Below are 18097 nucleotides of genomic sequence, written 5' to 3'. Positions count from 1 at the left end.
GGCCCTAAATCTGTATGCCATTTAGTTCATTTAGCATTTAGGTGACTCGACATTTAGTATTTTAAAACGGCCTGAGTTTATGGTGGCCGGTCTGCTGCAGGTGAATTGAAGTATGACCGGCAATAGAGCACATGTCAATTATCAGTGTGAACACGGGATTATTGTATACAGTGCATCAAAGTTCAACAGCCAACACATGCATGAGTGCTTGAGCCTCTACTGTGTTTTTAGGTTATCTGGAAAAAGGCAGTCTTCTCACTTCAACAATCAACAGTTTGTCCAAGCAATGCGTTCTCTTATTTTTTTGGGGGTTTTCTCCCAGAGAAAAACTTTGTGACTTTAAAAACTTTGAAGACAGAGTCCCCAGATCCATTCTTGTGGGTATTATTGAAAGTGCAGTTGTCTCAATGCTGCAAGGCCGAAGCTGCAGTGAGCATTTGGTGCTGCCTTTATGGATGGTCCGCACTCATCCCCCACCGATGCAGAAGCCAGACGCATCCGCTCCACAGCTGATTTAGCTGTCTGTGGTGTCGCTGCACCTGAACTTGTTGGTTCTGTCTGTGGCACTTGCTGTGGCTCCAGGTACGCTTGCGGGTGTCTCATGCGGGGAGCTGTTTTGCAATGCTAACATGCACTGAGTACGTACCTCACTGGCAGAGCAGTTCAGAGGCTCTGCTATCTGTATTCTGCTGGCCGACTGTCCATAAACTTACACTGTGTTTTGCTTCTCATTTCCAGGCTTTATCAAATGAAACTCACTGTGTTGAAGAGATTCTGAGGGTAAGTCGGCTATTTTGATTTTAACATAATTTAAGAAAGCGGGACCGTGACCGTGTCCTTGGGATTTCTTTGGTCTCGGTTTTAGTAAATCATTTTTCATCACTACTTTGGAAAGTAATGATACATGCATATTCCCAATACATTACTGAATATCTTTTTGGGGGTTTAAGAACGATTATGGAAAAAGGAAATCAGTTTTTTTCTTTGCCTGTGTCCTCATGACACTGCTTGGAGAACTGTATGAGGCCATAAAGTTCTGGTCCCTGGACGCTGAGGGAAAAGGTCATTAATGAATTCTGGTTGCGCAACAGAAGAGATGATGGGAGAAGGGCAGTACTGACCTGATGTCTTAATGTCACGTTCTGTGGTGCTGATGTCGACTTCCCTACCGGTTGCTTCTTTTCCAGGAAATGACCCACTCTTGGCCGCCACCGTTGACGGCCATTCACACGCCTAGTACCTCTGAGCCCTCCAAATTCTCCTTCCCCACAAAGGTGAACACCCCTTTCCCACCCCCAACCCCCTCTGTCTTCTCATCAGGCCCTGTGTTGTGATAATAAAGAGGTGACTTTGTTTTATTTTACGTAAGCATTTATGTTATGAAACAGCCTTGCATCAAGGCTGCCCTATTTTACTGCCAGTAGGGAGGTGGGTTGTTCACTTCCGTACATGTCTGTGGCACAAAGCACAACAGCATGGAGCCCCTTGTGGACCTGTTGTGAAAGCAGAAGAAATTAATCAACTAATTTTCTTCAAACTATGCACATTTAGTATTTTATACAAAGGATTTGCAAAATAACATGCCATGCGTAACCCCATTCAGTATGTAGCTCTGGCTTTGGGTTTGCCATGGCAACTGGCGGTTTGTTGACATACGACTGGCCTACTCATCCCCTGATTGGTGTAAACCACCACTGTCCATGAAAGACGAAATGGTAAACCAAATAAGAATGATTCAATTCAATGAAAATAAACTATTATCACTTCACAAGACAAAACCTGTTTCCTATTAAAAAGATTTTTTTCATATTTTCTTATTCTGTGATTTACCAAAAAAACTTTTAATTTCATGTAAACTACTTTTATTAGTTAGTTCAGTTTACAGTATAAGCCAAGTCATTATCCACATTTTAATTAATCATATTAATCATACTTTCTGCTCCAGAACTGGTATGATAGAGCCTGCATTAGTGTCAACTTCAGAACCAGTCCACATGCTTATGTGCGTGTGCCTTGCACTACTGACTGCCCCATTACACTGCAACACACTCTTCGTTTGTGCTTACTGAATAAGCAAGGTGCAGCAGTACATGAAGTGACTTCAAATGTTTCATGTATGGACCCCTTGGGATTGAAGGACTGAACTATAGTCTTAAAAAAGTCAATAAAAAGTGATCCCTATCTGGAAATTAAATTCAGTAAGATGTGGAGCAGAGGCTGGGCGGGATCCCCTGATTAGCTAGCACGTGCCACACGAGTGGTATCTCGTGGAACTGAAGAGGGAACTGATCCTCAGTGTGCACGCTGGCAATGAACAAGACAAGGAGGAGCTTCAAATGGCATCAGATTGTCTTTATTGATCAGGTCTTTATTGATCATTTTGGAGGAATATTCAAGAATATCCCATTGCTCCTAAGGTGGTTAATGGTGTCACGCAATGGGAACCTGTTCAACAAAAAAATGAATTACAGTAAAGTATAGTCTGCTTTGGGCTGGAAACTACTGACGTAAGTGAGCAGAAAGCTGTTTCACAATTTATATGACATTTAGGCCTGTTTGCGGTGACATTGTCTTGTTGTCATTCGCTCACGTTGTCATTTTCTTTCTCCTTTCACTTTCAGTTCCTCTCCTGTGATAGTTAATTACTTTTCTTTTATCGGAACACCCTGTGGTCCACAAAGTCTCCTGAACAGCACAGCTCATATCTTTAAATCACGATCCATTATCATCCTAATAGGCAAAAAAATTCTACATGCATACTGTGCATGTATACAAATGAATATTGTGCTTGTATAAAATTAATTGTTTGACTGGAGTGTGCATAAATTCATTCATTGTTATCAGTGTTATATTCCCCTTTCTACAAAGATATATTCACTGGCGATTTCACTTTTTTTTTTTCTTCTTCCTGGCACTGAACTTGTGTTTTTACTATTTTTATTTAAACGCACTCTTAAATTATTATAAAATACTTTTTAGCGTTAGTCTTGAATTACACCTAACAATCCAAACTTTTTGAGAGTGTGAAGCCTCATATTTCTTTTATTTTTCCTTCAGGAAACGCAGCATGTTCATTCTGGTTTTTCAGGACAAAGTAAGTGAAATCCAAGGATTTGGTATGTACAATGGATGTATTATACTTTAGGTTTTACGTAAGATCTGCCCCAGCAACATTCTCTTGAAAGCAAACATACCCTTCTTCATCGGCGCACTTGGCGGTTGGTGGGAGCTTCTCCCTAGCTGTTTTTTGTTTGCTTGTTTTTGCTGGTGGGCTGTATATGCCGGTTTGTGTCTCTGTCTGCCTAATTTGCTACAGAGCAGAGCTCACAAAGACCCCACTGGTGTCATTTCACATCATACTCTGTGGTCATGGTCAGACTTGAAAACACTCCTGCGGGCTTTTAACATCAAAGTAACCCCAGAGCTTGGACAGTTACATGCTAGCAATTACCTTTTATTTATCTTTGTTTCTTAGCTCCCAGTAGCTAAAGCTGCATCGATCAATACCTTATTGCGCGTCTTGCATGCATTAAACAGCTAGCCTAAGATTTTAGGAGATGGGGTGTCAGCCCTGATAAACTGGAAGCAATTGCATACTTTAGCTTGTTGGCTTCATTTCTCTCTCTCCTCTCCTCAAGGAAGCTATGGATTGTCTCCAAAGGCTCCATCATCCAACTGTCAGCAGGGATCATCGTGAGTACAACCCCACGTCCGTGTCCATCGCTTCTGAAAAGGTCAGGGGGGCCTGTGTGGCTTTGTTGTGAGGAGGGAGGAAGTGGCTGCTCCTTGGCCTCCAAACCTGGAGCCAAGCCCCAGTGCCAAAGCGATTAGGTTACCTCTCTCCAAGGCTCTTTGGGGAGACTACAGACTGAGAAGTGACAGGAAACCCTTACAGCCCACAGCAGTCACAAGGGGCTCGCTTGCTCCTCCTCATGAACCATGCCAGGCTGCAGCAGATGCAGTGTGAACCCAGTGGTTCAAGGTCATGTCTTAAAGTGGAGGTGCAAGCTCAGACTGTAGAGTAGCGATGGCAGTTCTGTGGTGGTAGATGTGTTCTCTTTCACACAGACTCCAGCAAAGGCTTGTCAAGTGACCGTTTGTGCGTTCTGTGTGATGCGTTTCTGTTTCAAACTACCCAGTGCCTGTTTCAGGTTGTTATGAATTAGTGTGAAAATAATTATATTTTCACTGAAAAAATGATATGCTGTTTGAAGGGATGAGAAGGAGAAGGGTTTGAGATGAGTAGGATTTCAATCATTAGAGCTTTGCCATGACAACATTCAAGAAGTGAAACTCTTGGAAATCAGTGCAGCAGTAGATTGCCTCATCTGCATTCTGTAATTGCCAGAGTTCCTGGAAAAAGCCTTCAAGGTTTCTTTTGACTATAGGGGCACTGGGAGTACCCAGTTTATTTTTAGCAAGGCCAGACAGGTAAAGATGGGAATCTCCCCCTGGAGGCTTCCTGTTATATTAGGCTCACACCTCCAGAGACCCTGTCCCTTAACTGCTTACACAGTCTTCCTCACATTATAAGGGAGGCAAGCACCATCTTATTGTTCTGCAGAAAATAATAATACTAATAATAACAGTTGATAGAATGTGCGTAATTATAATATGGTAGTTAAATAACAAAAACCTAGTCCCTTTGATTTTGGCAAAGAACTTATGCTCAGACTCATTGGATTTCCTTTTTGGATTTTTTTTTAACAAAGGTTCTTCTTGGCAGTACTCATTTGTTTCCGACTGACGTTCAGCAATGGAAAAACCAGTTTAGAGTATTTCAGCTATTACTAAAATGCCCAGGTTCTCAGATGCTACCTCTCCAGGGCCTCCAGCTAGCACTGACCGCTTTAATACTTCTAGAGTTTTTATTGACTGCGATGTGGCTCAACTGTTTTTCTCAGAACTGCCTTCCTGCCACATTGTTAAAATTCACAGTAGCTCTGTCACCATCTATGTCTCAGTCCTATTTTCAGCTAAAGTCAGTGGAACGCAGTGACAACCTTTGAGTTAAGTGTGTGCAAAAGAGTGGTTTAACACCTGAACCTGTGAAATACAAATTTGAAGAATTATGTACCATTTTGTAAAATTGTTTCCATACATGTTGGAAACTTCTGGATGCATTCTTGCATAATTTTTATATTCATTTTGTTATACTTGTATGCATATTTATGGATACATTTTAAAATTTAAAAAATTCTCTGTCCTTCCTAGAAAAAAAAGTTGTAAAGGGTTGTTCCTAGCAACATTTGTCACATTGAATATACCATTCAGGAAGACTGGTTTGCACAAAAACACCTACATAGAGGAGGTACTCACACAAGTATGGCTGCTTGTCTGGAAATTGGAAGTAAACGCAGTCTACAATCTCAAGGCATGTGCAAGAAACGTATGTATGTTAAGCTTCTCTGCAGCGGTATCTGAATTAAGCCACTATGGGAATTAAAATTAAAAAATTAAAAAATGACCTTTGTTGGCTACGCTTAAGAATCCTGGTGATGTTGCTTATTGTAGCACTAAACCGGTTTTTCACCAACTTTTGTTGGCACAGTTTGGTCTTCATCGTTCATATTTCAGCGCTGGACTGAGGGAGGTGAACAGATAGGAGTCGGTGCAAGTCAGGATAAATGTTTCAGTAGGCAACGCCTAGATCAAGCATTTTTTGTTTGTGTTGGAAGATAGCCCTGTAGATATGACGTTTTACTTCGCAGCCATACCTCTCTTGAAAAGACTAAGTAAAGCTGGGCTATTAAATACCTGTTCTGCATGTCCAAGTGCAGTCATCTCCTATAGCTCCCAGTTACAGGTCATTGGTGATATAGTACAGTGGCCCCTTGCATGCTGTGGGGTTGTGTTCCTGGATTTGCCTGTGCTGGATGAATCTGCCTGGCAAGGGATTAAGTCATTGGGGAAACTGGGGGTTAGGGGGAATTATTTTTTTTAATTTAATTTTTGTTTTTTATATAAATCACCACCCCTGTGATGCACACACATACAAATAATCATGCTAGTCTTTCTTGCATTATGTAAAGGTAAGACAATTTAAGAAATACACTGATCGCAGATGACTGTAACAATGACTGTAATGGTGTTTGCATTGTTGACATTGGCGAAGCCATTCAATTGGCCATGCTGTAACCCTACCGTAGGTTCTTGCGCATTCATATGACTGGAGCATTAACAATAAAGTGCCTGAGCCCATGGAACAAAAGCGTATTTTAAAGGCAGCATAAATCATGTGGAAAATATCAGGTTTGTGCGTTACATGTTCACAGGCTAATGCACTAAATAGATAGCAAAAACGTTTCACAGCTTGGACAGACTAATCCATGCAGAACTATTAATTAACCCATTGTTTTCAAAAGCCCTGTTTTAAAGCAATTTAGATTTCTGTAGGAATAAATTATTATTGCCGGTATATCATGTATTCAGTAAAAGAGATTAGCTCCATAGTTTTTTATTCATTTATTTTTGTGACTGACAAATGGCAGTATAGTTCTCCTATCATTTTTTGTTTATAGGCCATGGTAGCTGTTATTCTACCGGTGGCATTTTTCTCAGCTGTGTAACATCCAGTCGATGCCTGAATTCACCCTCAGATAAATGGCTCATGTCAAGGCCAGTGTGTTTACACCTGTTTGCTCTGGCATGAACCAGAGTGTTCAGACCTTGGACTGTAAAAGTTTCACGATTCTGCCTCCTCCACTCAAGAGTAAAAGGAAGAAAATATGATTAACCCTTTGAAGAGTAGGTTCTTTGGAATGTTTTTTTCCCACAGAATTCTCAGTCAATGTTCTAGAACTCAATTTCTTTCAATTACTAGTAATGTTTGTTACATCAGCATTAGAGTGTTGAGTTAAGGACATTCTAATCACATATTTGTGATCTCACAGTGGAGCCTGAATGAGCCTTAAGCAAGATGTGCGTAGTAATTATTTTGTAACTTGAGGCTTATGGGTATTTTGCATAACTGCTGTTTAAATGTTGGTGGCAGTAGGAGTGCCTTCACTAAAGGCATATTTTTGGCAAAGAATCAAGAATCAACATGTTGTGTTTACACACCTGGATTATTGTGTTCTTACCTGCTGGTCATCCCGCTGTTTTATCTCCCTCCTCTGTGACGTCTGTGCCAACCCCCCCCCCCCCCGCAGGACGGTCCAGAGCACCAGCGTGGTGTCGGCACATTCCAGCGGGGGGGAGTCCGGCAGCTCTAGCGATTCGGAGAGCACTTCCGGGTCCGAGTCCGACAGCGAGAGCAGCCAGAGCGCCAAAGAGGAAGTTCCCCCTCCTCACGGGAGCAACCCAGCCGTGCCCAAGGTACATCCACCCCTTTCCCATCCGGCCCCCACGCACCCTCCGCAGTTACAGGACATCTACTGAAACCACCTCACGTCCCTTCAGACGACGCTGCAGGCTATTCAAATGATTCCTTGTCTAAGCGTCACTGAATCTCTTGCATCATTCAGAGGTGTAGAATAGATTCATCTTGTAACATTGACACTGATGTCTTAAGTTTTTTAATGAAGAAGAAGGTAGAAGCGGAGCTTAAAAAAAGCTTGAAAAGCAAATGAATACTCTGTTGTGTACTCAGGGTGAAAGAGTTGTGTTTTAAAGAACAGAGAGAAGCAAGTTAGTCCTCATTGCGCTTGTCTCAGAGTAAGATGACACCTTGCTGGTGACTCACCCTGCACTGTTGTAGTATGTGGGTGGGCTCCATGGTCTAGTAACAAATCTAGACCCTGCCGGTCCTTGGCTGGTTGAAATTCAGGAGGGCAATGCATATTTGCTATAGTGGTGCCCAGAGATGGATTTCTGTTAACTGCACTGTGTTCTGTTGCACACCAAGGATACCCTCTCTGGTCAGTTGAGTACCCAAAGTTTGCTTCTTCACGGTGTCGTCCTTGCCTCGCTGACCCTTTGTAGTCATTTAATTCCCTCACTATGATTGTTCCTTTTCATTCTCCTTTGTTTTTCCTCATTCAAAGCAAAACATTGACTATTTATAGTGTGAACGCAAGTGGTAAAAATGACATTTTGCCAGAGAATAGCAATTATAATCGATTTTTGATTATTGTGTATTTCTTTATCCAGACTGATGATGCCCCAACAGAAGATAAATGGCACCTGCATAACTGGATAAAAATAAACCAGCAGAACTCAAGTGGAGACGGCCAGGGTGACAGGGCACAGGCTCTGAGCCCTGTTCCCAAGCAGCCACATGAGGAGGAAGGGCAAGCCAGTCCTGCAAAGAACTACAAATCCCAGAACCTCACACTTCCACCCAAGTTCAGTGACAATGTGGTCAAGCCAGTGCAGGAAGGTTCTCACAGCCAGCTGGGCTGCCACAAGTCCCCCTCTCGCACTGATAGCCGGGGCCAAAGAAAGACAGTGGGTAGCAAGCATCCCTCCAAAGCCGCCATGGCGCCTCGGCCCGAGGAGACCAAGCCGGGTTTGAAGGTGGAGAGCGTGGAGGTGGTTGCCCACGACACAGACCATACTTTCACAGAGAGGCCAAAGGTCAAAACGAAACCTGGGCGAGTGAAGAGCAGCTCAAAGGCCGAGAGCAGGAAGTCGGCCAAGCGTGGCTCCTCGGAACAGAAAAAGCCGAAAGAACTGGCACCCAAGGACGAGTCGGCACCTATCGGCAGGAGCAAGACGGAAGCCGGTGTGTTGGCCAGCCCACCACACGTCCGGCAGCCATCACCCCCGGCAAGCGTTACTGCCGTCCGGTCAGAGAAGTCCGCTGAGAAGAGGCAGAAAAAGCCCCGGGGGCGGTCACCCGCAGACGAGAGGAAGCGCAAAGCGTCCAGGAAGGCGGAGCAGGGCCGGGCCGGCGCCCTGGTGGTGAAGATCAAACTCAGCCTGCTCTCCAGGGTCCCGCAGACCCAGCCCAAAGCAGCTCCCCCAACCAGCAGGGTGCCGGAGCCAGCCGACGGGAAGAGGCCGGAGCCGGAGAAGAACGATGGCGTCAAGGCTCCCTCCCAAGGAAGCCGAAAGAGAGAAGTGGGTCCGCTCGTCTTCTGCTCTGAGAAGTGATGCTCTTTGTCTCTGTGAAGCCAGATTTTTCCTTTATACTTCTGCTGTCCCTAAGAATTTTTTAACCTGTATTCATGGCTATGCCCTTTGTTTTGTTTATCTATCTTTTTGTCTTTGCTCTTCTATCTTTCCTTGCCCAGTTTGATTAACTGTGTATAAATCTTGCCAGCATTAAGCTAAAACCAGTTCAATCTTCAGTGATGGACTTTTGAAGTTGGACAGCTTGTGGGATATGCGCAGATACTCCAGGGGGTAGTTCCCCAGCTGTCCCTGTCACTTCTTGGTGGTGACGGTCGACAACTTAGTGATTCAGTGACAATTATGTAACTACCCACGGAACTGAGTCAAGTACATGGCATTGTGGTAGATTAATCTGCTTTGTAAAATTGAAGGAGCCTGCTGTTCATTTAAGGTTTGGCTACATTTAAGGTTTCATCCACTCTACAGAGAAACACGTAGCTGCTTTGTGTTACTCTAAGAGCACAGGAATGAAAACAGTCTGCTCTCGATATTTCTAACACTTATCAGCTAGGGCTGTTTTTGTGCTGTGAACGAATGCCTCTCAACAAGGTGTTAACCCTGAAGGTAATGTTTGCGTGTGTCTGCTCCCTAAATCCATCATAAGTGGTGTTTTCTTACAGCTGCATGGCAAACTGTCTAAAAGGCAGTTAGGTGATCTTCACCAAACATTAACGGGGGGGATGTCGGGTTTGTGGCTTTAACAGGCTGAGAAGGAGGGACAAACTTTGCCTCGAAAGTGTCCAAAACTGGACAAAGAAGCCAAGCCTTCCAGCTCCAACCAGAGTTCCAGAAAAAACAAGTGAGTCAAACTTATTGCAACGAGGCAGGCTTCTTGACTTGAAACTGGATGAGCCAACCTGTGAAGCTGTCTTTTTGTGGATAGGTTAAGAGCAGTTAAATCCTTAAGTTGCAGTCTTCACCATTTTAAGTAGGGAGACAAGGTAGGCCTGAGGATGAATTTGGGTCTTCTACCCCTGCTTCTATTAATTATGATGGTGTAATGTTATATGTTAATGATGGTAAAGTAGATTCTGTGTAGCGTGTCTGTCAGGGCTCTAGCTGAGGGCTGACTGGCTGGAACTCAGCCCAGTAACGCCCTTCCTGCGCCCGTCCTGTCTGCTCCAGGGTACCCAGCAGCACAGGGAAGGAGCGGGACAAGAGGAAGGAGAATAAGAGCCAGCCGGTCACTCAGGACCCCCCCAAGGTGACGGGACACAAGCGGCGCACCACTGAAACCAGAGAGGCCAGCAAGTCCCGGGACGGCGGGCAGACGGCCAAGCACAAAAAGAGCACAGCCAAACGCTCCGACCACCCCAAAACTGGCAAGGTGCGTCCTCTGGGGGGAGGTCTTAGGTTGTAGTCTTAGCCAACTGTGGCTTACCTCTCTGTAATACAAGGGTAAAGGTATTTGGTTTTAGACCGAAATGGCTGAAAAGTCATTTGTTAACCTTTCCCCTGAGAAGTCTGTAATTCAGGTGGTGTCACTGGTGTGTGTTAAAGGTGTTAGAGCATGCTAAACCCTTCTGATGTGTCCTGAGTATGTGCCTTCAGCATCCCTGTCCTGTGTGCGCCTCCCAACAGAAAGCTCCGAAGGGTGGCTTTGCCTTTCCTGTTCCTGCCCTGCCCGCCGGAGCCTCCGCTCCGTCTCGTCCCCTCCTCAAATTTGAAGACAGGTAAGGGGAACAAAGTATCTAAGAGTACCACTGCAAAAAGACGGGGGAATACAGAATGATGGATTGTGAGGTGTTTCAGCATCGCGGCGTCAGCGTGCGGGGTCCTAAGGCTGTCCGATCTCTCTCACAGGCAGTATCCTGTGGAGTATCACATGAAGGAAGCCAAAAAGCTGAAGCACAGAGCGGATGCCGCCGTAAGTGTCCCCGCTCCTACACTGCTCTCCCCTGCACGGACCAGACCGAAGAGCTGTAACATGACCGGGCGACCCGTTTGCTCTCTCTCTCTCCCCCTCTACAGTCCGATAAGGTTGGCAAAGCTTTCGACTACCTGGATGCCGCCATGTCCTTCGTTGAGAGCGGGATCGCCATGGAAGCTGACCCTCAGACGCCAAAGTCGGCATATACCATGTTCTCCGAGACTATGGACCTGATCAGGTCAGCGGTCGAAAGTGGAGGAGCCATCATGCACCACACACCCACAGGGTTTAAAGGCATTGTGGCCTTCCCCTTATCAGTGGAGTCCTCCACACTGGCCCACTGCCACTGCCTACACTCGGCTTGGTGAAAATAGTTTTGATGACGGTCAGTTTCTACCTGTATGCCTGCCCTTTAAGACAGGGTGTGATAAGATTTTGGTTTTGACATGGATCACAGCTACCGCAAATGTCAAAAATGGAGGGTGCCAGACTGACTGCAGTTACGCAGGCGTGTAGGCTAGTGCAATATAAATAAGGTATCTTGCATAAATATTGTGCAAGATGAACATACATAAATATTGTGCAAGCTTGGGGAGGGAGACCATGATATAGTCCATTACACATTTATACCACCCGCTCTCTACCTTATGTGAAATACCTTGAGCAATGGGGCGATAACATCGTACCAGCTAGGACATGCTTTACTCTCTCCAACATCACTGTCCCCCATGTGAGTCATGGGAGTTATTTAATATGCCCCCTGCTTCCCTCCTGTCAGTATTTATCTTTCTTCTCAAGTTTATAAATACTACTCCCATCGTCAGATAACCCCTGCAATTTTGGCATTCAAGAAAGCTTTTATTTTTAACAGAACGGTGATTACTTCTCTCATTCATTACAATGGTAATGATTTTGAACAGAAATGACTGTGACCGCATTTTAAAGACAACCACCTTTAATATTTGTTTGTTTTCTCATATAGATTCATTCTGAAGCTGAAGAACTCTCTAGATCCGTCAGCCCCATCGTCCGAAAAAGCCTTTGTGGTGTTATGGTACGTGATAACCGAGGAGAATTCTAGGCTTCATATGAGGTCAATTTTCAAAGAAAGGCCTGTCAGTAAATGTGAATTTGAATGCGTCTTTGATGCAGTAAATCGGTTCCATCGCTTGCCGTGCCGTAGTTGCAGTATAGTGCAGTGAAACGTAACTCGTTATGCCCTCTGTCCTGTCCTCAGTATGCGATGCCAGTCCCTGTTGCAGATGGCCATGTTTCGCTACAAACGAGAAGCGGCACTGAAATACTCCAGAACATTATCAGAACATTTCAAGGTAAGTTTCATCAAAGTTAAGTCTGGCTTTATTGCACTGGAATATCAGCAGTCTGAAGACAGGTGTTCTTTATTCAGACCGGGATATCCCATGTTAATGTCTGATGAAAAGAAACCTGCTGGCATTCTGAATGTTGTGTTAAAAAATGGAGCCAGGATATAAGTTTATCAGATTTGCTTCATTACAAAATGGAATAAGAATGAAAGCTTTTTTATACATTTCAGCTCATTCGGTTTAGTTCAGGTTAAAAATTCAGAGATTTAGTTTTTGTACATTAATGTAAAAAAATAAAAAGAATTGTGATAGTTATATTTTGGTCTCCATAAAAATATGCTCTTGCTGCTTCTTTAACACGTGACAGTTTTGTAAAAATCTATGCATGCCTGCATCAACATGGAAGTTAATTAAGGGCATTTTTTCCCCTAGAATTCCTCAAGGTCAGTGCGAGCTCCTTCGCCCTGCGTCTCAAAGTAAGTGCTGTTCCTTGTGTCTACAGAGTGCACTCTAATGCGTTTGCTTAACTCTGTACTGTTAGCTACCATGGCATGAAACCGCAGGCCCCGCCCGTCTGCATGATTAATACCTGGAGCATTTGTACAGGGTTCAGCACTTCTTCTGGGAGCTCAGTGTTGAAAAATAAATAATAAATTAAAACTGGAAACGCTGAAATGTGATATCGGTGCAGATAAACCAAACCACTGGAGTACCCACACATGATTTAGTGCACCAGCTTTCTCTCACGTGTACTTACCGTCTGCCTCGTTCCCTCACTCTTCACCTTTTTCATACTCTACCTATACCCCTCCCGTTTCTCTCTCTCTCTCTCTGTCTGCCTGCCTGTCTGTCTGTCTCTCTCTTCCTCTCCCTCCCTCCCTCCCTCCCTCCCTCCCACTCTCAGAAGTACGGGCACGCCCTCCCCGATGTCCCCGATGCCGTCCCCGGCCAGCTCGGCCAGCTCCGGGCCGGGCTCCAGCCTCGGTAGCGGCGGCGGCGGCACCACCGTGGTTATCCCCCAGGTGATCCAGCAGATGGCCTCGTCCTACGTCAACATCACCGCCCTCTTTCTGAGCGCACACGACACCTGGGAGCAGGCCGAGGCGCTCGCCCAGGGAGCCAGCGGTGAGGACACGCCGTGTGCCAGGCAGCACAGTCACAGCGCATTTCCCAGGCTTAAAGCTGCAGCTCGTTTTATTACCACCAGAGGGCGTAAAACATGTTTACATGTAACGCACAGAGGCAGGAAGTGAGCTGTAGTTCCAGTGTTATTTTTATAATTGTTAATGTTTTTGTGGGTAAAACATTAAAATGGAATTGAATTTAGATTTGGCCTCACCCAGGATAATGTTGAAAAATGTGCTTTCTATGCATCTATTTTCATTTTGCCTATAATTGTAATTTTTTGCCACTTAGCATAGGCTTAGTGAAGCAGCAGTTTTAAACACTACTGATCGTTAATCACATTTGTAATTTACCACATATCAGGCGTGCTGCTTAGCCTGCTGGGGGTGGGTAAAAATGAAAGCTGAGGCGACTGACCAATGTGTCCGTTTGTGTTTGTCTGTGCTAGGCTTGCTGCCGGAGCTGGACTTTGCACTAGGCCCTTTGAGCCTGACCTCCAGCATGAGCCTGCTGGTCCGTCACACCCGCCAGGGCCTGCAGTGGCTGAGACTGGACTCCAGTGTAGCGTAGCGTCCGGCCTGCTGACAGCCCTGCTGAAAGCCCTGCTCACAGCTCTATGCAGCCCCTCGGTAACCTTTCTTTTTTTGTTTAATTATTAGCTTCCCGGCCACCACGAGATAGCATGCGACCTGACCCCTATGCACTTTGTCCATATGGAAAACAAGCCCACCCTTCTCCCCTTTTGTTTTAACTTTCCTACAGAGTAAAAGGGATTCGGTGTGTCTGTGCCAAAAAGAAAACGCAGGGTCCACTACAATGCCACGGTCCTTGTATAGTTTTGTTCCATCCCCACGTTCTCCCTTAGATACAGCACTCTCCCTTTGCACCCTCCCTTCAGTGGGAACATGGTTCTGATTGGTCCAGAGAGGAATGGGCCCTGAGAGGGTTCTGGGGTTGCAGGCTGACCCGTACGGCTCGCCGTGTCTCCCAGAAGCGGGGCACGGGGCTGCCTTCCCTGTGGGCAGACGTCTGTCCTCATCCCAAAATGGAGCAGCTTCTCTACGAGCGCCCCCCCCCCCCCCCCCCCCCCTGTATTAAAGGGTTCTCCACCCGGCTCCGTGCAGGGCGGGGCCGGTGATGTCAGCAGTGTCTGAGCTTTTCTATGGGCTGAATGGGTATGTGGGATATGGTGTGTGAAATGGTGGCGGCGTCAGATTGGCGTGCGCTGGGTAGCTTCTTGTCACATCCCCATTGAAACTTACTTTGGGTGCCAATGTTTTCTCCTGCGGTTATTTATTATTATTTTTTTTTATTATTACTATTGTTATACTGTGATTATTATTTAATGAAATCCTTAGCTTGGTGAACTGTAGGTTTTGCATTAAAATGTTTGAACCCAGTGATCAGGTGATGAATTCTGCCGTGCATCTGTTTGCGAGCCAAAACAAAGTAATAAACCAAATATGCACTGGTGAGTCAATAAGTTTGAATTTTATTAAGGAATATGAGATGCATCACTGTTAAAGTGGATCCGTGGACTTTAAGTATATTTGATGTTTACTAAAGTATTTTTAATTGGCATATTTAATTTATGGCCAAATGGATTTAGGCCGTAATACAACTGATTTTGGAATGCGTTTTGGTGGCTTCTTTTGAGAATTAAACCCTTTCTAAAGAATTAAACCATGCTGCAGGAACCTGGGCCCATTATGCCATTTTCAGTCATAATTGGTTTCATTAATGAGCTGTTATACTTTGCTTATTCAAACCCCAGTACATTGGAGTAGGCTGCGGGTGGGAGGTTTAACATTTTGTAAAATATCGTACAAATTAGGTAGCGTAACACAGAGGCCTTGTCCGGGACCCACTGTTCAGGCAGGAGCAACTCTACCTCATCTGTTCTGCACACCAAGACCGATCTGAATGTTGGTTCTTTGTAGTTTTGATGACGTGGATGGTGCTTCTGTGATTATAAACACACTTAAATCTGCGCCTGTTACGTTCAGCCTTCAACAGCAACATCTGCTTACCTAGCCATAATCTTAACCCTGACCATTAATTTGGAAAATGTAAAAAAAAAAAAAAAAAATGCTGTAGCTGACCTTTCAGAGTACAATCAGTTTAGACCCGTTATTATGAGTGTGCAATTAACTGTAGATTTCCCTTTTTTATATATAGCCAGACATTTGCATTCTCCTGAAAATTAAATGTGTGCCTTAGATTAATGAACTGTTAAAGCCCTTCCCCGTCACCCAGACAATACTTAATACGTATTTGGCAACCACTGTAATTCAGGTATGAAATCATTCCCAACACAATCACCTGATTGGAAGGAGGGGGAAGGGGATTAAATGCAGCAACCTGTTTGATTTTTTTTTTTAAGGAAAATGTCAAGGCAACAACCAGGAATTTTCTGCTTGTCGTTATGTTGTATATAGAATTGCAAAAACACTATTTTTCCCAGAACATTATCATTTAGACATTTTATGTATTAAAGCACAGACATAAAGCTTGGAAATGTGTGTGTATATATATATATATATATATATCTATTTTATTTGATCAAATTCATTACCTTCCCTTTTTGTTATGAATACCCATTAATATATATATTTACTGGCGTTAATTTCTCCCCCCCCTCCCCCCCCCCCAGCAAGTATTGACAAGAAGTCATGAGATGAATGCATTCAACACTACTCCTGACTGTCCCCTCCCACCTTGCTGGTAGCTTTTTTAAAATAAACTTCCAGGAGAACATTTTGAACATTTTTTTTTTCCTCCCCACGTGAAGTGTAATCAAACTGAGAGTCTTAACCTTTCAATTTGAATTAAAATACTGTGGCTGTTTCAGTGGGGCTTAAAACTACTTAAATAATTAAAGCAGAAGTTGAGGAATCAGATGGTGGTTTCACTGAATTCACAATGCCGGTTAGCCGACTCCTGCATCTGATTCTTACCTCTGATTTCTTACGAGTGTCTGTTTACCCTGTGGACAACTAAACAGCTGTGCTAAATAACCTGCTGTTTTGTCAGGAACATTTAAAACAATATGACATTGCAGTTCATATCGGTTATCAGACTGAATGGTTGCAAAGTCAAGGATCAAAAAAGAGGAAATCGGCATCAGTGATACTGGCTCATACTGGCCACATGACTTAGTTATGTTGGGATTCTGAAGGTATTGTATAGATGTGCAAACAATTGCATTAGTAATAGCTTGAACCAGATTGTAATGCAGTTTATTTTTATGACCAAATGGAAATTTTCTTTATTTATATTATCATCAATATTCTTACATTTTATTTCTGTGTGCTCCTTGGTTTGTTACTGTTCAGCCTGTGTGCGTATCTGGATAGGACTGTTAGTCTACACTGGATCTGGCCAATATCAATTGCTGCAGTTGCACTTTTTGGTTGAGTGAATTAAAATTTTCTAATTTCTTGTGGAATTTCTTTAAAAAAAATTGCACAAACCCGAATGTCACAAAAAATGAAGTGCGACTGATGTATGTTTCTTGTAGCTATGGATTAAACATGGGTGCACAGCAATAATTTTTTGGTGAACAAAAAATAAATTAATTTAAAAAATCAGATTTCTTATGCATTTTTGTGGTTTAAGGAAGATTTGTGCTGCTGTTGTTCACTGACAACGGAACCAAGAATGGTTTTGACAGCAGTGTTGAGCTGGTGTAACAGATAGTTAAATAAGAGCCCAGACTCTGTCTGGCTAGCTGTAAAATGGTATGGCACAAAAAAAAAAAACGATTGGGGTCTACTGGAAAAGACATTTGATATTAAATGTGAAGATGCAGAGGCTGCACTGAAGCACAAAATATGGAATTTTTTGTATTTGTCCATTTTACTGTACAACTTTGGAAGGTATGAAATGAGTACACAGGTACTATGGATTTTAGGTTCCAATTTTTACAGTTCTCCCCAAGTAAAATGTGTGGATTACAGTGTATTTCAAGCATACTCTGTGGTCTTTTTTTATTTTTTTTATTATATTTATTTTTGTGTTTTCTCCACTGCATATAAAATGTCACTGCTGCACATCAGAAGTTAAGAGAAACCTGTGTCAGAGCATTCTGTTTCCACCAACATGAAAATCACAGCTTTTCCTGTATTATTTTCCTTTTTAAGGTTTTAGAGTGAAATTTATGTGCAAAATGTGGCTATACTCCTGTATGCAAAGGGAGTATGCTCTTCATGTGCAAAAAAAAAATTGAATTACAGGTCTAGGCACAAAAAGGACAAAAGTCACATGTACCTATTCAATTATGGGGCAAGTGTGCTGAATTATGTTGTCATCTTCAGTTTTTTTCCTTTAAGATGTAAATACTTTGTGCTGCATTATACAGGGATGTGTAAAGACTGGTAGATAGAAAATAGATTTTGGTTGAAGATGCCTCTGCATTTGTTTTCCTTTCTAAAGAAGGCATTTTTCTGAAGTTTAGTAGCTAGGTTGCTACAGATCATGAACTGGTATGAGGGAAAAACTGTTCAACAGTTAGAAAAATGGCTCACCAGTGAATTTCCACCCTCTTGACCAGTAAACTGTAATATAAAATATTTGAAAGGAAGCAATAAAGTTGGGAAACCATGCAGTCTCTGTTTTATTTTGTACACAAAACTATGTAGCAGGGAAACCAAAATATCTGAAGCTTTTTTTTTTACATGAACACTGAATTCTTCCATTCAGACAGACATCTGCATGTCAT

The 18097-nt window shown here is 43.5% G+C and overlaps 1 protein-coding gene across 4 annotated transcripts in view; it reads left to right on the top strand.

Annotated features, from left to right (window-relative positions):
* aff1 (AF4/FMR2 family, member 1) overlaps window positions 1-17979 on the top strand; it is a 47404-nt gene extending 29425 nt beyond the window's left edge. Inside the window, exons 4-19 of one of the 4 annotated variants that reach the window (XM_035391215.1) lie at window positions 739-780; window positions 1188-1274; window positions 3058-3094; window positions 3639-3693; window positions 7152-7317; window positions 8092-9003; window positions 9762-9856; window positions 10183-10384; window positions 10639-10730; window positions 10861-10924; window positions 11029-11165; window positions 11910-11981; window positions 12165-12258; window positions 12685-12695; window positions 13160-13377; window positions 13826-17979. In XM_035391215.1, the coding sequence (XP_035247106.1) occupies window positions 739-780; window positions 1188-1274; window positions 3058-3094; window positions 3639-3693; window positions 7152-7317; window positions 8092-9003; window positions 9762-9856; window positions 10183-10384; window positions 10639-10730; window positions 10861-10924; window positions 11029-11165; window positions 11910-11981; window positions 12165-12258; window positions 12685-12695; window positions 13160-13377; window positions 13826-13947 (2406 nt within the window). In that variant the 3' untranslated portion in view covers window positions 13948-17979. Of the gene's footprint in view, window positions 1-738; window positions 781-1187; window positions 1275-3057; window positions 3095-3638; window positions 3694-7151; window positions 7318-8091; window positions 9004-9761; window positions 9857-10182; window positions 10385-10638; window positions 10731-10860; window positions 10925-11028; window positions 11166-11909; window positions 11982-12164; window positions 12259-12684; window positions 12729-13156; window positions 13378-13825 lie in introns of all 4 variants that reach the window. The other 3 variants (XM_035391214.1, XM_035391213.1, XM_035391212.1) reach the window with 3 other exon arrangements.
* The last annotated feature ends 118 nt before the right edge of the window (window positions 17980-18097 follow it).

Source organism: Anguilla anguilla, chromosome 14 (genome assembly GCF_013347855.1).
Source record: "Anguilla anguilla isolate fAngAng1 chromosome 14, fAngAng1.pri, whole genome shotgun sequence".
NCBI classification, from domain to species: Eukaryota; Metazoa; Chordata; class Actinopteri; order Anguilliformes; family Anguillidae; genus Anguilla; species Anguilla anguilla.
This window is presented reverse-complemented; position numbering and strand designations above follow the sequence as displayed.